Genomic DNA, 18,076 nt, shown 5'->3' on the forward strand with positions numbered 1-18,076 from the left:
CTTGGCTGCGTACCACACACACGGCTTGGTAAGTCCAACATCCCCTTCAGATTGATCGCTTCGGCTGTTCGATCTGGATGACTTGATCTTCTTTTTTTGCTAATGTGTGATCCAGAATGTGACGTAGCCTTGCTACATAGTTGGTGGTAAAGTATCAATATGCTTAGAGCCCTCCACCAGCTCGTATCTTCGCATTGCCTTCTATTCTGCAGCATCCTCGCTGCTTTATGTCTTTTTGTACAGAACGCATTCACATGCTGTCGGAGCTACACGCATACGCGGCCTGGCAGAGCGCAATGCTGTCGTCCCCCCGCAAAAGGAGCAAACGCGTCATCGCCGCACAACAACAAAATCTCCGCTCCTGCCTACACGCCGCGCAACCGCTGGGAGCCTCCCCCTCTCCTCGCCATCAAGTGCCGCCCAATCCTTTTAGAGAGGAGAACCAGAAGTCCCTTCGCTACATAACCGCCATATTCCAGCCACCATCCCATCAAAGTCCAAGAAAATAGCGTAGTGGTCCACTCCACTCCCTCCAACACCGCTCAACTCGCTGTGTTCGAATCCCGCTAACGACATCTTCCCAGCTCCCCCACCGGCCTAACCTCACCGGTCTTGGATTTCGGGGCCTATCCCCGGTCACAGAAGTGTGATGCTAACCAGCGACTGAGTACGCTAACTTGCAGTGGAGGAATCGGGGGACATCACGACGTAAGTTATATCTTCTCCTTCGGCACATAACACAACACTACGCTATTTGAGATGGACATTCTTTTTTGCTGTTTTGTAGCAACTTAGGTATTGCGGCGGCGGCCTACTCTACGTTTGACAGGGACGTCATGCACTACTCCCTCCTCTCCTAAGTCCAAGTGAAGACGACAATAGCAGAGAAGATTTTGCTAGGAGTAGAGGCGCGTGCTTCATCTCATCTTTTTTGCCTTGTTGTTGTCTTAGCGAGTCGCAATATTCTCCTGTCCCTCACCCTCTCCACCACCCACATCCCCTCCACATCAGCGCCAGCTCCAACACAAACCACACCATCTTGCCTACATCAACCTCCAGTCGCGCACACACCTCTCCCTCAAGCCACCCACAAACCTACATACCACCTCCGCCGCTCCTCTCTCCGTCCCCGCGACTCACCCCACCACCTACATACCCCCCGTACCACCTCCGTCCGCCTCGCACCACACAGCCCGGCGACCATGGACCCCAACGCGGTCCTCACGAACACGTCGGTGACGGCGACAACGGCGACAACCCAGGCCGGCAACACCACACAGAACGTGGCGGTGGTCCAGAGCGCGGCGACTACAACACAGATTGTAGAGACGGTCGAGGTCACCACGGTCACGCATACGACTACAAAGGTCACCAAGGTCGTTACTACAACGATGAGATAAGGGATGTGGGTGCCAGGCGTGGTTGATGGGCATACGTTTTGGGGGTTTGGAAAGTAGATGTATTCATTATATACACTACTGAATTGGAGTTTGAGGAGTTGCACTGGCGACGTCGGTTCTTGAGGGACTACTGTCTGCTTTGGTAGCAACAGCGGCTAATTGGTCGACTGTAGCTTGTGTCGCGTCGGTTGTGGTTGGGAGAGGGACGGGTGGGGTAGAGGTTGTGTTTGTTGAGGGTGTTCTTGCGTGGTGGGCTTCATCTTCTTCATCTCGGTCTATTGACTCCTCCCACTCCACGTCATCTTCTGCTGAGCTGGAAGCGTTTGCGCTGCAGGGTTTGCGGGCATGGTAGAAGAATCTGAGTAATTAGCAGATCGCGCTTCATAATGGTGAAAGTGATGTCTACTTACACATCAGCGTAGAAATGCCGGTCTTTCCTCTTGGCCTCCGCTCTGCACTCTGATAGAAAGACTTCCACTTCCTCTCTCGACCACTTCAGCACGCGCGTGAAGAGCCCTAGTGAACTGCTGGGTAACCAGTCCATCAGATCTTCATACACGAAGCGTCCCAGCAGCTTGAACCTCGCGCCTTTTGCCCACTTCCCTACTGGCCACTTGTAGTTCTTGTAGTTGATACTTTTGAAGCCGGCATTACGAATCTGCGGTGTGAAGTGTCTTGGACTGGTGCCATCGAGACCAATCTTCTTTGCGGCGTCGAGAAAATACTCTGACCACCGGATTAGAGGCGAGTTCTCTGCAGTCACATCTGGATCCATGCATCGGATGGGAAAGGCAAGGTCTTGGCATTCAAGATAGCCTCCCGGCTTGAGGTTGGCGTACGCCTGCGCGAAGAAACGGTCCCAATCCTTGATGGCTGCGACCATGGCCCTCGTATGGATATAATCGAATTGATCATGGAAGATCCAGTCTTGCTCGCAGTCATCGATTAGGAATTCACAGTTTGGAGGCACTTGAGCGGGCTGTATAGGGCTCAGATCCGTGCCAAGGACGCGAGCGGACGGATGCTCATCAGCGAACTCAATGGACCAGATGCCAGTTCCACATCCCACGTCGAGCACATTTTGCACATCTTTTGGAATTGGCGCTCGATAAAGTTTGCCGTCGAGTGTGAGTCTGAAGGCGTGGTGCTGTAGATCCAATCGGTCCGCTTCCACCTAGTGTCGGCATCAGCAACAACAATGCTACTCCCACCGATAGTTGCACACCTCATCATTGGGCACCGGATACTGTCCCTCGGCATACGCATGATACCGTCTGCCATTCTCGTAGCGAAAGTTGAAGACCGAAGACGTCGCCGACATGGTGTAAGACGACTGATTGTCACCGTAGGCAGAATCACCAAAGTTGGAGTCGCGCTCGTCACTCTGCCCTTCTGTATCTTCACTCTATTGTGACAGCTGTCAGTCGGGCGAGCTAATACAGCCAAGGTTTGGAACAGGGAACGCACGTCGATTTCGAGCGACGGACCGGAGCTGCTAGCCCCTTCAGCAGTAGAATCATCATGGGCGCTCCCGTTAGTGTCTGTCGAGCTGCTCGAGGCTGACATGTTGTTTTTGTCTTTTCTGGGGTGGAGAGGGGCAACGGCGGAGCGGTCATACTGGTGGCCTTGGGCTTCCCTAACGGCGCTTTAGATGGATTGTGCGGTATCCAGCTCATTGGTAACCCAAGCGCAGACGATCAATTGCTGCGTTGTTAGGTTCGCGTTTTTCAGGCGCCCCGGCCAATCGCATCCGGTGGATGTGTCGTCGGACGGAAGTTCCCAGGCCTTGCCATGTGCCGCGTCTTATTCATGGAGTATCTTGCAGGAATGGCACGTGGGATGGCGTGCATATTCCTTGGAGTTACCCCGTCGGAGTTGGCGAAGGCGGTGTCGGCGTACCCCGAGCGTATAATGGCCGCGCTATCCATACATGCCTCCGAAGACCAACATCCGCGAGAGTGCTCTGGGGATTTTGAGTGTTTAGTTGATTGCATGCGCAAACATGTGATTGAATTCCGCTGCAATCTGCTGCGGCCAGATACGACTGTAGCATCGGACATGAGCCTTGAGCGGTGGGTGTGGTGCAGGACGGGCTGCCGGGCGTAATCCCCGTGTTGGTGGCCGGCTGCGATTAGCCGACGTCGTCAGTGGCTGCTGCATGTCGCATCGAGCCGGATCCAGCATGTGACGATGGCTTCTATGTTGAAGATGGTGTTTTTAGAGACACAATGATCAGTATGGCGAGGTTTGTAGTTGGAAGACAGCAGATTGCCGTCGAATCAGCGCCAAGAAGTCGCGCTCGCGTCTCCACCCGCAAGGGGCGCCGATCAACGGCGGCCCTTCAACCGCTGCAAGAGCGTTAGGCATTTCCCGTCGCTAATCGACTTCGCATTGTCGCTATTGCATCAAACCACCAGGTTCCAGGGGAATAAATTGCCGTAGCGTGGGTCACAGCTTCCCCTTCTGAGCCCGTACAGGTCGCGCTCCATCGCGGATTCTCAACACGACATCCGAGACGCGTCTTCCTCGGCATCCGGGTCGGTCTGCGCGGACTCCACCTGACACTCCACAACTCACTCCGCCGACAGCTGGATTCAATTCATCCCTCGCTATCCGATCGGATCGCGACTAGTCTAGTTCGAGTTGGGGTTGCGCCTGCCTACGCGTCTTCACGTCACCAAACCGGCGCTTGACATGTCGCAACATCATCAAAACAGCTGGCGCCCTCGGCAACAGAACCGCGACTACAGAGCGCCCAAAGTGAGCAAGTGGCTGGATGATAAACAGAAGGACGACGACCAGATAGCTCCAGATGGCGTTTCCGGATCCGCCAGCCATCTCGAACGTTGGGCTCTGATGACAGCGGACATGCCAGAGCACCCCCCTAAGCGTGCCAAAGCGCGAGATATGGAGGAAGAGATCCGCGATCGCATTCACCGAAGATATCAGGGTCCGAAGCACCTTCCACCAGCGACTTCCCAGGACGACCCCGAGCCGATGGACGATCGCATGGTGATCGATCTTACAGGCGATGATGACGTACAGCCCCAAGCCCTCGTACCCAAAACAACCACAAAGCGTCCCCGCTCACCATCTCCGGTCCCCGACACACCGCGCGTCAATCTCAGTAGTGTAAGCTATGTCCAGACCGTCAAACGCCGTCGGTCAAGATCACCATCGCCCAAGAGATCTGCTTACTCTGCGTTCAGCGCTCGAACATGCGGTACAAAGGCGATGAGCATAGCAGAGTCTGATGAGGACTATGACTATTATCAGTCGAGTGAGTGGAGCTTTCCGAGTAGTGAGGATGAAGATGAGGAGATGGAATGATGGGTTTGGATGAAACGCGCAGAATACGATCACGAGCAAGCCGTTCAGCAGCCGATGGTTGGGTGAAGGTACGAGGAAGGGGGGCTCGAGCGGCGTTGCGCCGAAGTAGATTGGATCAAGCAGTGAGTCTCAATTCACACTGAACATGTCCAACACAGTAACATCGCTAAACCTCAATGTTGTTCCAATGCAGATTTAACAACACGTGTACATTAGACTTTAAAAATTCTACCAAGGCCATCATGACAATATGTACTGGGTCGCAGTGCGTGAGTATTGTTGCTCGAGCTGACAAATTAACAAATTAACAAATAGACATTAGATTCCTCCACAGGTCGTTCGACTTCTGCTCAGCCCTTGAAGCTGCGAGGCGCTGTTGAAATAGATCTTGGCTTAGTCGCGTTCGCGCTCAAGGTTGAAACCCCTCCGACAGGTCCAACACCTGGCAATGGCTGGAAGGCAGCCTCATTGGGCCAGTTGCCGAGTGAAGCCGGGTCACCCCCAATGCGAACCCACTTCGCATGCGAGGGCGTAGGCCCATCCAGAACGAACATCCTGTACCAGCCTACAGGAGCGATGTATGGCCCCTTCGGCGCCTTGACGGTGCATGACCGGCCTGAGCATGACACGCTCGGGAACAAAATGCGTGCGCCCATCGAACTTCCATGGGTACTAGACTCGGAACCAAGCAGCGACACCTTGATCGCGCCACCGGAGGATGAAGTCACAGTGAACGAGTAGTCTGCCTCCCAGATCCAGTCGACCTGTGGCAAGTCGAAGGTGGGCTGTGCCGCGCCGGAGAGTAGATAAGGTGGAAGGAAGACCTCCAGACGGTGCTCCTGAGGATGCTTACCCTGATCTTGCGGGTCGGAGCCCGACACCAGTACTCTTCCGTCATCCATGATGACAGCCTCGGAGTGGTACATACGTGCGATGGTAGTGTTGGCCATAACACTCATTCGCTTGCCTCGCGGCTTCCTGGAATCGTACAAGACAGCATTCAAGTTCGCCTGGTCTGCAAGACCAAAGCCTGCCTGTCCAATCTCTGCTCCGTTCAAGATTAGATAAGTGCCGTCTGGTAGTGTTGCCATGCAGGATATGACACGTCGGGAAGGCATCCTCTCGAGACTCCATTGAGCATTGGCAGTATCTGGTTCGATGCTGACGCAGTTGTCAAGTCCCACGTTTGGCTGAGCTGATGCGCCACCGCAAATGAGGACCTCCAATGGCGCACTGTAAGGGTAGTACTGCGGAAGAAGGACCTGGGTACCCTCAAAGGGGTACGTGCGGCCTCCTGTGGGATCGTTGACGGCAGCCGGTACCTTTGGCAGGATCTTGACTGTGTCTAGGCTGCGTTCATCGAGGATGCGTGCTTCGTTGTAGTACTGGATGAAGATACCACCGGATGGTAGCACGACCAAAAATGGGTACAGATTGTATGGGTCGGTATCTCTCAGGTACTGCGCTTCATACACAGGTCCGACCGTGGGCAAGATCTCCATGTTAGGCACTGGCGGGCCGTTCGAGCCATCTTGTCCGCCGACGATGAGCATAGATCCGTTAGCCATGACCATTCCTGTTGGGTACCAGCGACCTCTTTGGAGCTTAACCGTGTTGACATCCTCCTGCCAGTTGTTGGTACCGTTGACACCGGCCGAACCGTCTGGCCAGTAGATGCGGACGCCGAACAGGGAGTCTGTCGACCATCCACCAATGTTGATCTGTCGGCCGGCGCGATCCGGTAGAGTCAGACCTGCAGCACAGAAGATATCCGTCTTGATGCCGGTCAGCTCACGGAAGGCGTGGAAGATGTCACCACCAATCGAAGGGTCGAACTCATATGCACCAGTCGTGTTCGGCTCGCCTGTTCCGTGCTTCTCGAGGAAGGAGACCTTGCCGTTTACACCAGGCTGCGCGATCAGAGGAATGATGGGACCGCCGACTAGGAACTCGTAGCGTCCCGCTGCGGTGCCTTTAGGGTACTCCCAGACGTACAATGGGTCACCCTCCCACTTGTACCAGCTGAGTCGGTTACCTGCGCCACAGAGCGCCTCAGGGTCTCCTGGGCAAGCAATGCTACATTCAGACTCTGGGGCGGGCTTCGAGCCAATCTTCTCAATACCATCGAGGTCACCGCAGTAGCACTCTTCTCCGTACTCCATTCCGGCGGCCATGTAACCAAAGGCTTGGCATCGGCTCAGACACCATTCTGGTGAGTTACCAGTCTGGTTCAAGAGCTTGTGCGGGAATACTTGGTTGCCGATGTCGGTGATGCATCCTTGGTATTGCCAGTCGCTCACGTTCTGGGTCGGTGTTGGAACTTTGACGACCTTCAATGGATCCTGGCTTGAGTAGATGCTCATTCGGTTGGGGCCTCCACACGTCTCGGCTTGGTTACCAGCACACTTGGTGTTGCACTCTGACTCGGAAGATGCAGGCTTGCCGCCCATTCTCACCTACATGAGTTAGCGATGGAAGAACGTAGAAGTTTGGAGTATACTAACAGCATTGTCGCAGAAGCATTGGTAGCTGTACTCCATGGCTGCAATCTCATAGCCGGCTTTCGCGCATATACTGGTGCATGATGCAACGGTCATCTTCTGATCATCGGGTTGTTGGTAGTTGACGATGCGGAATCCGGGTCCATCAACATAGCAGCCTTTGTACTCGAAGCCTTCTGGGAGCCCAGTAGCAATGGGCGCTGCGCTGGATGCTCCAGTAGCAGATGCTGTTGCAGAAGCGGTAGACGTAGCAGTGGCCGAGGTGGACGATTCACCACCCGTGTAGAAACGGAAAAATGTCAAGCGATCGGGACCGCCGCACATCTCTGTCTGGTTGCCATTGCATGCCATGTTGCATCCCTTCTCGCCGTCAGGTGCAGGACCGCCATTGGCTCGAATCTGGTTGTCACAGAAACACTCGCCGGCATACTCAGTACCAGCCAGGACGAAACCTCCAGCTCGGCATGCAGCCTTGCACTTGTCGTTGGTCATGCCACCAGTCACTCCCATTCCCACGGAGAGCGACCGGCCACCGACATTGTCCGTGTAACATCCTTCCGAATACCATCCTCTCTTCGGTTCCGGAGTTGTGGTATTGCTAGGGAGTTCGGGCGCCGCTGAACTCTGCGCGCTAGCGGAGCAAACCAGGGACAGTACCAGGAGATGCAGGCTAAATGGCAGCCGCCGCAGGGCATAAAGTTGCGCCATGTGTGGCGCAATGGGAAAGTGTCAAACGAGCGACAAAAGTATATTGAATCGACAAAGTTTCCGAGTGCAAGAAAGGAGCACCGGCTGTTTAACAACACCCTGGGTATCGTATTCGCATCCCAGGCAAGACCATGTATATAAGCGTCTAGATATTCCTAACACCTCGACCGCCTCCCAGCCCATGCCCTAACCGCGCCTGATCACACCGACGCCCACATCGCAGCCGCATTGTCTTCCAAGTCCGGTAGGTACATTGGCGACAGCCGGGGCTGCATGCGTACGGCGCCTCTTTGTCTGCACGTGTCAGCACGCGAGCTGCAACATTTCAATAGTCGACATTGTAGACATTGCGGCTGACAGGCAAGAAAAAAAACAGGTCCAACATACGGCACCGCTATCAAGTTAGTCCTCGCTTAGGCAGGTGTCCCGCTGCTTGGTATTACCGGATAAGTAAAGGCTCTTATCACGACCCAATCAGCACACGCATTACACACGCAGCGTTAATCTATTTCCTCAGCAATTCTCCTATTGAATTTCGTTTAAATCGGGCGCCATGCTGCCTGGCGGCCTTGCGAACTAGTCTGTGCGAGAAAACGAGGGAAAGAGGGTCTAACAGCCATGTCGCCCGTTGCACATGGCCCGTCGTTGGCCGACCGTGTCGCTGGGCGAGAGAGCACATGGCGCGCCTAACCCAGCGGGACGATACGGAGAGAGGTCCGTAGCCCTACACACCCCCCGATCCTAGCCTCACGATGCAGCGATGTGCGATACGAGCCCGGGAATGAGTGCGCCGCTAAGAATAGTGCTTCGTACATGACACCAAGCTGCTTTGCCGCTCTTATGCCGCGCCTACACTACAACACCGTATCAGTATTATTGTGTTCTGGTCTAGCTGCAGCAACCTCGCACAATCGCTTTGTTACATCGTCGACATTGTTATACGTGGTCTTGTACCCTGGAAGAACGTATTCGCAGCCCAATGCGACAGTATTGCTCGTCAAGCTACGGTACTACTCTCTAGTCTGCGCAATGCCACAAGAACTGCCAAGCTCAATCACACGATATCCGCCCCCAAGCTTCCCGTTCGTAAGATGAAGCAACTCCAAAGTGGGCGCCCCATGGCTGATCGACCCCGGGCCGTGTGGGGAACCCAAGAAAATCCTGAGAACAAGATATGCTGCCGTCGCTCCGAGCCTAGCTATATTCTCACGTTGTTAGTTCAGGTATCTACATCGGTGTGGTGTGGGTTCGACGGCAGTCTGGCCCAAGTGTCAAGTGGAGACTGGGTGAAGTGGAGATTTCGAACAACGGCATGTGAAGTGTGCACTTGCTGCTTCCTGTCGCCCTGCAAGCCACCATGTACCTAGATGTCAGCCTTGTGGTGGGATGCGTGGCATGTGATGGGCGGGAGCTGAGTCATGCGCGCTTGTATGTCACTTATAAGGCGGTATTGGCATGAGTGGGGTGTTGCTTCTATCGCGGCCTAAGCTGCGAAGAGGTGGGATGTATGCAAGATGTCCACTTTGATGTATTGGCATTTCGTATCTGCAGGCATGTAGTCGGAGTGGGATGAAGCGATGGTTTGTGGTAGGGCCGAAGCAGGATAGCTTACATACTCAGTTACTGAAGTCAGCTCGGGCTGGAGTAGACGCAGTAGAAGTGGATGCAGTTCCTGGCATCTCCGACAATGCTTATTCGAGAGTTGCCGCTGACTGCACAGAATCGATACATGTGCGGCTGTACCCTTGGCATATATTGGAGCATGTAGGTCTGAATTAGGCAAGTTGCGGGTTTGAAGGTGTAGACAGAAATGGTGGACTGGTGTATCGACAGCTGAAGCAACTGGAAGTTCCTGCGAGCTGGTACCGCTATCGCTCGCTATTGGTATCCTGACTTTGACAAGATATTGGCTGACTTCTGCGGCGCCATCGTAGTGTATTGGATGCTCACCACAGGTGGACTTCGCTGGCAAGCCGAGGGCAGTGGATTCGCGAACTTCATCCTTCGCCACGAAAAGCTTCCTCCTCGCCGACCTTGATACTCGGTTACTGCAGCCGAATATGTTGTAGCGCATTGGTGTGACGATGTACCTCTAGCTGAAGGCTGTGCAAGAGATGAGGGGCAGATGCGAAAGATAATCTAGAGCGGCCCGTGTAAGAGTCTCCTAGACTGGAGGTACTACAACTAGGCGTGGTAGTCAGCTGCCACGAATTGATCGCCAGTCGGAGTTGTCGTCTAAGTTGCAAGCCACTTGCTAGCAGTCTCAGAGATAGAAGGCGCATCTTGAACGATGCCGTCAAGCGTAGCCACTTCCCATGCAGCGTGGCGACTAGTCCCGATACGGTTAGTGACCGCGGGGTAAATGCTCAGGTCCGTAGTTCAGGGTCCTTCAGCTGCCCAGCCCTGAAGCAGATCATCTTGCACGACCGAAGCCAAGAGAGAAAGCCCAGATCGCGCTCAATCAGCTGTAGATCTCATGGCTTCGCTGCCACCTGTACGCGCCTGCATCTTCGATGTAGACGGCACGCTCATCAACTCAGAAGACATCTACACAGATATCTACAACAACATACTGCGCGAGTACGGAAGACCAGATTACCCATGGGCAATCAAGGCGACGCAGCAAAGCAGAGGCACAAAGGTTTGTGTTGCTCAGCCCTATCAATTCTGTCCCGTCGTGCTAACGCTTAGTATAGGGTACCAAGCGTTTACTAGACTGGGCACAGGTACCCCTCACACTAGCTGAATGGTCTGCGAAAGAAAGAGGGATTACACATCTCTTCGAAAACAGTAAGGTGCTTCCAGGTGTTGAAACTCTTCTCTCGACCCTGAAAGCACAGACATCACCGCCTGTGCTGCTCTCGTTAGCTAGTTCAGCTGGTCAGCAAAAGTTCGCACTAAAGACGTCGCATATACCCGCTATCAATGCGGCGTTTGACGATCCAGCCTTCCACGTCTTCGGCGATGATCCGGAGATGTCTGATAGCAAGAAGAAGCCAGAGCCTGACATCTTTCTCCTCGCTTTGAAGAGGTTGAACGCCGCTGAGACAGCACGTGGCGAGCGCATATTGGAGCCTGCAGAGTGCTTAGTGTTTGAAGACTCAATAGCAGGTGTCGAGGCTGCTAGAAGAGCGGGTATGCGAGTTGTTTGGGTGCCACATCCTGGGCTTGCGGAGGTTTGCAAAGGGTGGGAGATGGATGTTCTCATGGGGAGGACGGAGGAAGATGGTACCGTGCCTGAGTATGGAACGCCAGTGGAGGGAGATGCGAGAAGCCCTGTTACTGCTGAAGACGGTCGACTTATGTCGGATGATGGTATGGCGGAGCTGAGGGTTAGTCTCGATGACTTTCCGTATGCCGCGTATGGTATCAGTGTTGCGCAATGAGTCCAATGCGATCGCTTTTATGCGCATCTACAGACATGGCGGGGTATGTTTACTTTACTTCACGGAAACCGTGCAACGCTCGTTTCAACACTCGTGTGATTACACCATTTGTACAAATGTTTGTTGTTGATGAGTACTGAACATCACAAGGCGGGCGACGAAGTAAGGGGTTCTGTTTAGTCAGCATCGGAAGCTACCCAGTAGCCCCGCCGGGTACAGAAATGCCGACGCTTTGTCGCAACCCGTGGACTGTCCATCAGCCATCATCCATCCCAAGGTTCTTATCAAATGCCAGAACGTGCCATTATCATACGCTCACGTTTCTTTCGATGCGACTAAATCGCTCACAATCAATATTCCCCGGCAAAGGAGACGCGTATCAACGAGCTTGCGAGCACGGCAAGATCTTTGTGAGAATAGCAGCTTCCTGAAGCCTCATTGTCTTTCTGTGCACCAGCCTCCACATCATCGCCATTTTCGTCAATTGCTGTGCTTCAATAATTCTGCAGCTCCTTGCCGACCGTATTGTGTTCCGCGAGCTTCTCCATCGTGGCTTGAAGCTCCTCCGGGCAGAAGAGCTGACAGAGGGTACTCATATCATCGAATACGACTTGGCGCTGCTGTGACTCGGGGACATACATCGCATTACCGATGTTGAAGGTCAACGAATACAGGCGATTCCGCGCGTCCCAATCTTCGACAGGTTCGGATACTGGGAAATGGCATTTGTAGTTGTCGATATAGGCCTTGCTACTCACGAGGTGGCGCGGTGCTCTCCAGTTACCAATGTCGTACTCGTTGTGCCCGTAGAAGGAAGCCACATCGAAAACGAAAGCCTCGCCAGTCTTGGCGTCGATCGCCGTGTTACCATCCCAGCAATCGCCGTGGATCAGGCACGGCTTCAGGATCCGGCCTTCTTCTTGGAGGGGTAGCAAAAGACGTGGTACTACCTTCCGGAGAGTGAGATCGCACACTGCGTCGAATGCTGGCCACTTGAGGATGGCCTTGGCCAAAACCATGACATGGCCTAGGTGCTGACTAAATAGCGCACACCAGGAGTCCTCCCAGGTGTCGACAGCCTGAGTTATTCGCCCATGGCACGTCAAGAGATGGAAGCCGAATTTGCCAGTTGGGGATACAGATTGTAAATGCATATCCGCTAGTCCTTTAGCCAATCTGACCGGGTCTGCAGGCTGTTCGCATCAGCGGTTGGACATTCTTGAGAACCGCAATACCCATACCTGTTTTTTTATGTCTCGAAACGCCGCGAGTAGGAAATGGGCCGTTGGACCGTTCTCTTCAATCTCTCCCCAGGCGTAGGGTCGTGGGACAAACGAAGGCGAAACCGCGTAGATTGCTTTGAGCGATTCGTATTCGCCTTCGCACATTTGCCTACCCACTGATCCCAGGGATACGACCTGGTTTTCATTAGCAACCACATTTCGAGAGTTCTTTTGCAAAGAGCCATGCCTTTAGGAAGTAGTTGTCGGTCTCTCCCGTAGGCAGTCGCACAGCGATCTTGGCGGTTTTGCCCCATAGCGATTTGTAATAGTTGAAGGCGTTAATGACCTCAGTTCCGGCGATGGGAAAGGCTTGCACAAAGTAAGTATGATACGGAAATTTGTTATGCCAGTATTACCTTCTATAACTTGCTTGTCTACCTTGTAGGGCCCACTAAACTGCGGTAGTGTCAGAGAGTCTGTCGGTACCTCGTCAGTACCTGCCCACGCATCGCTAGTGGTGTTCACAGGCATGATACAGAGCTTTTGCGCGGCTGTTTCAAGTATGATGATTCCGCGACGATATGCGGTCAATAGTGGCTAAAGTGATGCGTGTGTCAGGCACTTTAACGTGCAGTGCCGCTTTGGTGCGGTCTTCGTATGTCTTTCCCGAGACTGAGCCGATGGGGGGTAAAGCTTTGGGATGCAGGGTTGATGAAAGAGGAAGGCAATTGACGGTTAGATATGTAAGGAGAAGCGCATGTCTGCGGCGCGGTAGAGGGGCAGTCGCGAGCTGATGTGCCCCGCAAATGAGGAATGCATGAAGTGTCGCAGAGCCAACATCACTTTACATGTGAAGATGGTCTGCAAATTCCATCGCCCGTCCATTTCTTTGAAGCTGACTATAGGAAAGCCCAGTCTATTCACCCTCAGCCCGAGGACACCTATTTGAGCTGTTGCAAGGGTTGTCGTGTCTGTTGGTCATTGGAGACGATTGGAAGAGCGGAATCGTAAGCTGCGGTAAACATAACTCTGCGGAAAGCGTCGGATTGATGAAGAACGCTTCGAGTCTGATGTCTGCTGTCTCAGTAGGCCGGCGAACTAGAGCCAAGATAATCGCCCCACTTCGACATTCCGAGATCGGAAGTGTCACTTCCGAAAGTGACGCACCTCGCGAACTCGCATCGCCTCGCCGCTACACACATCACATTGCTCCATTCTGACACACAATGTCAACACCAACGCTACTAGAAGGGTTTCCCAATTACGCTCCCTCGGCTCCATCCAGGAAGCTCCAATACGCCGAAGTACGCGCTCACCCACTCCCGTGTTGACGCGACTTGGCTGAACCAACGTCGATGTATCCAGGTCGCCGTAACCGCAACTGCCAAAGAGTTCGCCGGCATCTATCGCGGCAAACAATACCATGAGCCAGACTTCGATGCCGTGCTAGATCGCGCATTAGCTGCCGGTGTAGAGAAAGTCATGCTGACAGGCATGTACGCATTCGACGCGTCTTTCAATCTCGGCATAGCGCGAAAACGACCCGAGCAATGCAGGATCACAATCGGTATTCACCCATACCATGCCGTCGAAGCTGATAAGGGCGGAGAAGAATACTACAAGGGCCTGTCCGACAGCATCACGACGACCATGACTGAAGAGCCCCACCTCCTAGCCGCTTTCGGAGAACTCGGCCTCGACTACGACAAGCTGGCGGAAGCCCCCAAAGACGTTCAGATACGCGTCTTCAAGCGCCAGCTCGATATGATAGTAAGCGCAGGATGGAAACTACCCCTCTTTCTTCATTCTCGCGCCGCGTTCGAAGATTTTGTTGCTATACTCGAGCCGTACATGGACCGGCTGCCTTTACGATCGGGCCTAGTCCACTCCTTCGTCGGTACCACAGCGCAGATGCAGACTTTGACCGGTATGGGCCTACACGTTAGTGTCAATAACTTTGCGTTCCGAGACCGCGATAGCTTGGATATGATCAGGCATGTGCCATTGGATAAGCTGCAGATTGAAACGGATGCCCCTTGGGGCGATATCCAAGCTTCTAGCGAAGTAGCAAAAGCGTATTTGAAGAACGCGACGAAGTGGTCTTGGGGGAGTAAGAAGAAAGATAAGTTCAGTATGGGCGATATGGTGAAGGAGAGGAATGAGAGTTGCAACGTGGAGAAGGTGGCGTTGGTTGTTGCGGGGATTAAGAGTGTTGGCGTTGAGGAGGTTGCGGAGAGTGCGTGGAGGAATAGTGTGGATATGTTCTTTTCGCGTTAAAGTGGTAGATGATGTTTCTACGTCAAGATGGAAATATGGCATCATATCTAGCCTTGGGGAGAATTCCTTAGCAAATACGCGATGGAAGTGGCCTGAAAGAACAAACCCTTCAAATTCTCGCATGTGCTATGCTACCTCTACTTCGTCCCGTTGGTACCATTTCCGTTCGATGATGACCCATTCGTCAAAGCTCCATTCGTCCTAATCCCATTCGACTTCGTCCCATTCACCGCAGTCTTCTTCGCCCTCGGTACCTCAACAAGCACCTCATACGTCTTCCCAGCCGTAACATTCTTGACAACGCAACCCTCCACCTCCTCTCCATCAACCACAACCTTGACATCCTCAACATCTCCCCTCTTAATCATCACATCAAACACCGCGCCCCTAAACTCCCTCCTCACCTTCATCTCCTCCCAATCACTCGGCATCTTCGGCGCAATCTTCAGACCCTCCCTCACACCCCTCAACCCACACAGCCCTTCAATGAAACACCTATACACCCAACTCACAGTCCCAGTATTAAACAGCTGACTCGAGCGACCAGCCGTGCGGTCAAGATGCTTAATCCCATACCCGCCACGGTAGTAGTTCGGAATGAAAATAGGAAGTTGGCCCCGACGAACCAGATCCTCTTCATCAGGACCGGGGATCATAGCGCGGAGCGTAGCATACGCGCGGTCCACTTCATCGATGCCGTAAAGGGCCCAGGCGTAAAAGGCAGCGGCGTGGTTGTACACGGAGCCGTTCTCGCCTTGGCCGGGATATTTCTGCGTCACGCGGCCGACGTCTTCGCGCATGGCGGTGAAGGGCGGGCCGAACATGACGACGCCGTAGGGTGTCGTGAGTTGCTCGTCGACCTGGGGAAGGATCTTTGAGATTTGCGCTGAGGAGGCTGCGCCGCCGAGGATGGACCAGGCTTGCGGGTTCAGCCAGATGCGACCTTCTTTGTCGTCTTTGATGCCGAAGGTTACGTTGTCGTCTGTGATACCGCGGGCGAACCAGTCGCCGTCCCAGAGGTGCTCGTTAGCTGATTCGTTGACTTGTTCAGCGCCTGTGCGGTATTTCTTCGCGATGTCAGGTTTATCGGCGTCTTCGCAGATTTGCGCCCATAGGTTCACGGCGTAGGCAGTTGCGACGGTGAGCCAGCCTGATACACCGACGCCTTTGGGACCGACCATGTTCATTGGGTCGCACCAGTCGCCCTGCGCGATGTAGGAGAGTCCGCGGTCGTCTCGCGCGTTTGAGGAGAGCAGCCAGTCCATGGCGCGGCTGAAGCGCTCGAAGACTGTGAATGTGTCGCCGTACATGCTGGTCACCTTCTCGTCTAGGAGCGCGTAGTCGCCGGTTTCGCTAAGGTAGATTTCGAGGGCGATGGGTAGCCAGACACAGTGGTCGGTGTGAGGGATTTGGTTGATGTACTTCAGTACCGCTCCCTTGGCTAGCAGGATACCATCCGGCATGGAGCCATTCTTCTCTTGTTGGCCGACCGCTGTAGTGATGGCTTTGCGGGCTACTTCTGGCTTGATGAAGCTCATGCCCATGTTGTCTTGAAGGTAGTTTCGCGTTTGCGGATCGGTCGTAAGTCTGTTTACGTCGCCGTGGTAGTACAATTGTCGGGGCAGCCAGTTGTTGACCAAGTTATCGAGATCTTTGTCTGGAGTCTCGAGACGTACGCAACCGCTGCCACGCTGGATGTAGTCTTCGTAGTCTTTGGCGGCTTTCGCGAACGCCATCTTGTTGAGGTATTTCTTGCGCATGTCGAGAATCTCGGCTTCGTTGTATGCAGGACCGAAAAGAAATCTGTACTCTTTGCTCTCGTTCTCGCCTAGATCAGCCCAATATTGTACGACTGCGGTTGGGGTTTCGTAACGGGCGTCGCTGTTCGAAAGCTGTGACTCTTTCAGTGCCGATGGCGCTTGTAGGCCTCCTTCGCCTTCGAAAGCTTCTTGCTTCGCTTCCCATGAGACTGGTGTGGTTTCACAGAGGAAGTAGGTCTTGTCCTTGAGATACTTCGTCTTTGGGTAATCCTCCGCTTTTTGATACGGAGTCTTACAGCTCCCAACCACGCCCCCAACGTTCGTATTCCACTCCGCCTCTTGGTTCATCCATGACATGTAGCCCAGTGGAAAGTAAGGGTAGATACTCAAGTTGCGCTTGCGACCTGAGATGTTGGTCACTTTGATGCTCCAGAGTTCAGCCACATCGTCGGTGGGTAGTAAGAAGGTCATCTCGACACGAATGCCAGACTTCTCCACAAGCCATTTGATGTCGCTTTTGCCTACATCGAAGGTGAAGCGATCCAACTTTGCCCTTACCGGTTCATACGGCGCCGAGAAGATCTCGCCGTTTTCCTCATCCTTGATGTATACGAACCGGCCCGGGTGGTGAGCATAGTAGTTTTGCTCCGGTTGCATAAAGGTCTTCGCTTCGAGGTTGGGCGCGTAGGCATATTTCGCGGGCTCGGGTTGCATGTACTGTGCAGTTGCAAAACCACGACATGTGACCTGAATCATCATACGTTGGTTCCAAAGGAATGCACCCGCTTTGGGCATCTCCGTGGGGCTTGTGAGCTCATAGCGCTCGCCATTTTGGGTAGGTTGTATCATGGTGGGAATGTGAACAAGGATAGTACCTGTGATCTCCGCGGGAAACTTTTATACCACGACGGGATGGTTGGTTATACAGGGACGTGACGGCCGACATGGCTTAGGAGGCGTAGCTTACTGTGTTTAGTGACACTGCACAAGTCAATTGGAACGCGGGACCAATGCGGAATCAAAACGCGTGACAGGCACAAAGTCTTTAGCGTTTCTGCTGATTTAGTCTACAGCGGGAGTGTCAAACTCGATGCTCGTGGACAAGATTGCTAGCAAGGCAAACGAAGGTCGTCGATACTCCTATGGGAAGAAGCAGCAAGAGCGCAAGCTTAGGATGACCTTGAAAACGAAAGTCCGACCAGCGTGCAAATCGTAAAAAGGACGACGAGGGATTTTCGCAGGTCAGTCATCTGTTCCTCCATGGTTCATATAAGGTACACAGCACAATAAGCCGCACCGCGTGGGGCTAAGCGAATGGCGGTGTGGGGTTCAGCCTGAAAGGGTACAACGTAAGCGCGGAGACGGTTGCCCGGACCGCAACGCCTTTAGCCAGCCGTGAGGCAATACTGCGAGTCCCAACATGTCCAAAACTCAACGATCTTCGCATCGTCAATATGCGCACACGATCCGGATTGCGCAATCCGAGCAACC

At 53.7% G+C, this 18,076-nt stretch overlaps 6 protein-coding genes across 6 annotated transcripts; 3 read left to right on the forward strand and 3 right to left on the reverse strand.

Moving 5' to 3' along the window:
- Window positions 1-1,475: 1,475 nt before the first annotated feature.
- On the reverse strand, window positions 1,476-2,721 carry J4E88_010593 (uncharacterized protein; the record flags this gene model as incomplete). Its single annotated transcript, XM_049404184.1, has 3 exons — window positions 1,476-1,758; window positions 1,811-2,574; window positions 2,626-2,721. The coding sequence occupies 3 exons, from the start codon at window positions 2,719-2,721 to the stop codon at window positions 1,476-1,478; spliced, it is 1,143 nt and encodes a 380-aa protein (XP_049250026.1).
- Window positions 2,722-4,094: 1,373 nt separating this feature from the next.
- On the forward strand, window positions 4,095-4,730 carry J4E88_010594 (uncharacterized protein; the record flags this gene model as incomplete). The annotated part of the gene is made up of 1 exon (XM_049404185.1): window positions 4,095-4,730. One exon carries the CDS (start codon window positions 4,095-4,097, stop codon window positions 4,728-4,730), a length of 636 nt encoding a protein of 211 aa, XP_049250027.1.
- A 350-nt stretch (window positions 4,731-5,080) lies between these two features.
- On the reverse strand, window positions 5,081-7,939 carry J4E88_010595 (uncharacterized protein; the record flags this gene model as incomplete). The annotated part of the gene is made up of 2 exons (XM_049404186.1): window positions 5,081-7,186; window positions 7,235-7,939. 2 exons carry the CDS (start codon window positions 7,937-7,939, stop codon window positions 5,081-5,083), a joined length of 2,811 nt encoding a protein of 936 aa, XP_049250028.1.
- A 2,476-nt stretch (window positions 7,940-10,415) lies between these two features.
- J4E88_010596 (uncharacterized protein) lies at window positions 10,416-11,325 on the forward strand (the record flags this gene model as incomplete). The annotated part of the gene is made up of 2 exons (XM_049404187.1): window positions 10,416-10,580; window positions 10,636-11,325. The coding sequence occupies 2 exons, from the start codon at window positions 10,416-10,418 to the stop codon at window positions 11,323-11,325; spliced, it is 855 nt and encodes a 284-aa protein (XP_049250029.1).
- Window positions 11,326-13,774: 2,449 nt separating this feature from the next.
- Window positions 13,775-14,825, forward strand: J4E88_010597 (uncharacterized protein; the record flags this gene model as incomplete). Its single annotated transcript, XM_049404188.1, has 2 exons — window positions 13,775-13,852; window positions 13,914-14,825. The coding sequence occupies 2 exons, from the start codon at window positions 13,775-13,777 to the stop codon at window positions 14,823-14,825; spliced, it is 990 nt and encodes a 329-aa protein (XP_049250030.1).
- Window positions 14,826-14,962: 137 nt separating this feature from the next.
- Window positions 14,963-17,434, reverse strand: J4E88_010598 (uncharacterized protein; the record flags this gene model as incomplete). The annotated part of the gene is made up of 1 exon (XM_049404189.1): window positions 14,963-17,434. One exon carries the CDS (start codon window positions 17,432-17,434, stop codon window positions 14,963-14,965), a length of 2,472 nt encoding a protein of 823 aa, XP_049250031.1.
- Window positions 17,435-18,076: the final 642 nt, after the last annotated feature.

Source organism: Alternaria novae-zelandiae, assembly GCF_023758075.1.
Source record: "Alternaria novae-zelandiae strain BMP 2774 chromosome Unknown scaffold_36, whole genome shotgun sequence".
In the NCBI taxonomy this organism is placed as follows: domain Eukaryota; kingdom Fungi; phylum Ascomycota; class Dothideomycetes; order Pleosporales; family Pleosporaceae; genus Alternaria; species Alternaria novae-zelandiae.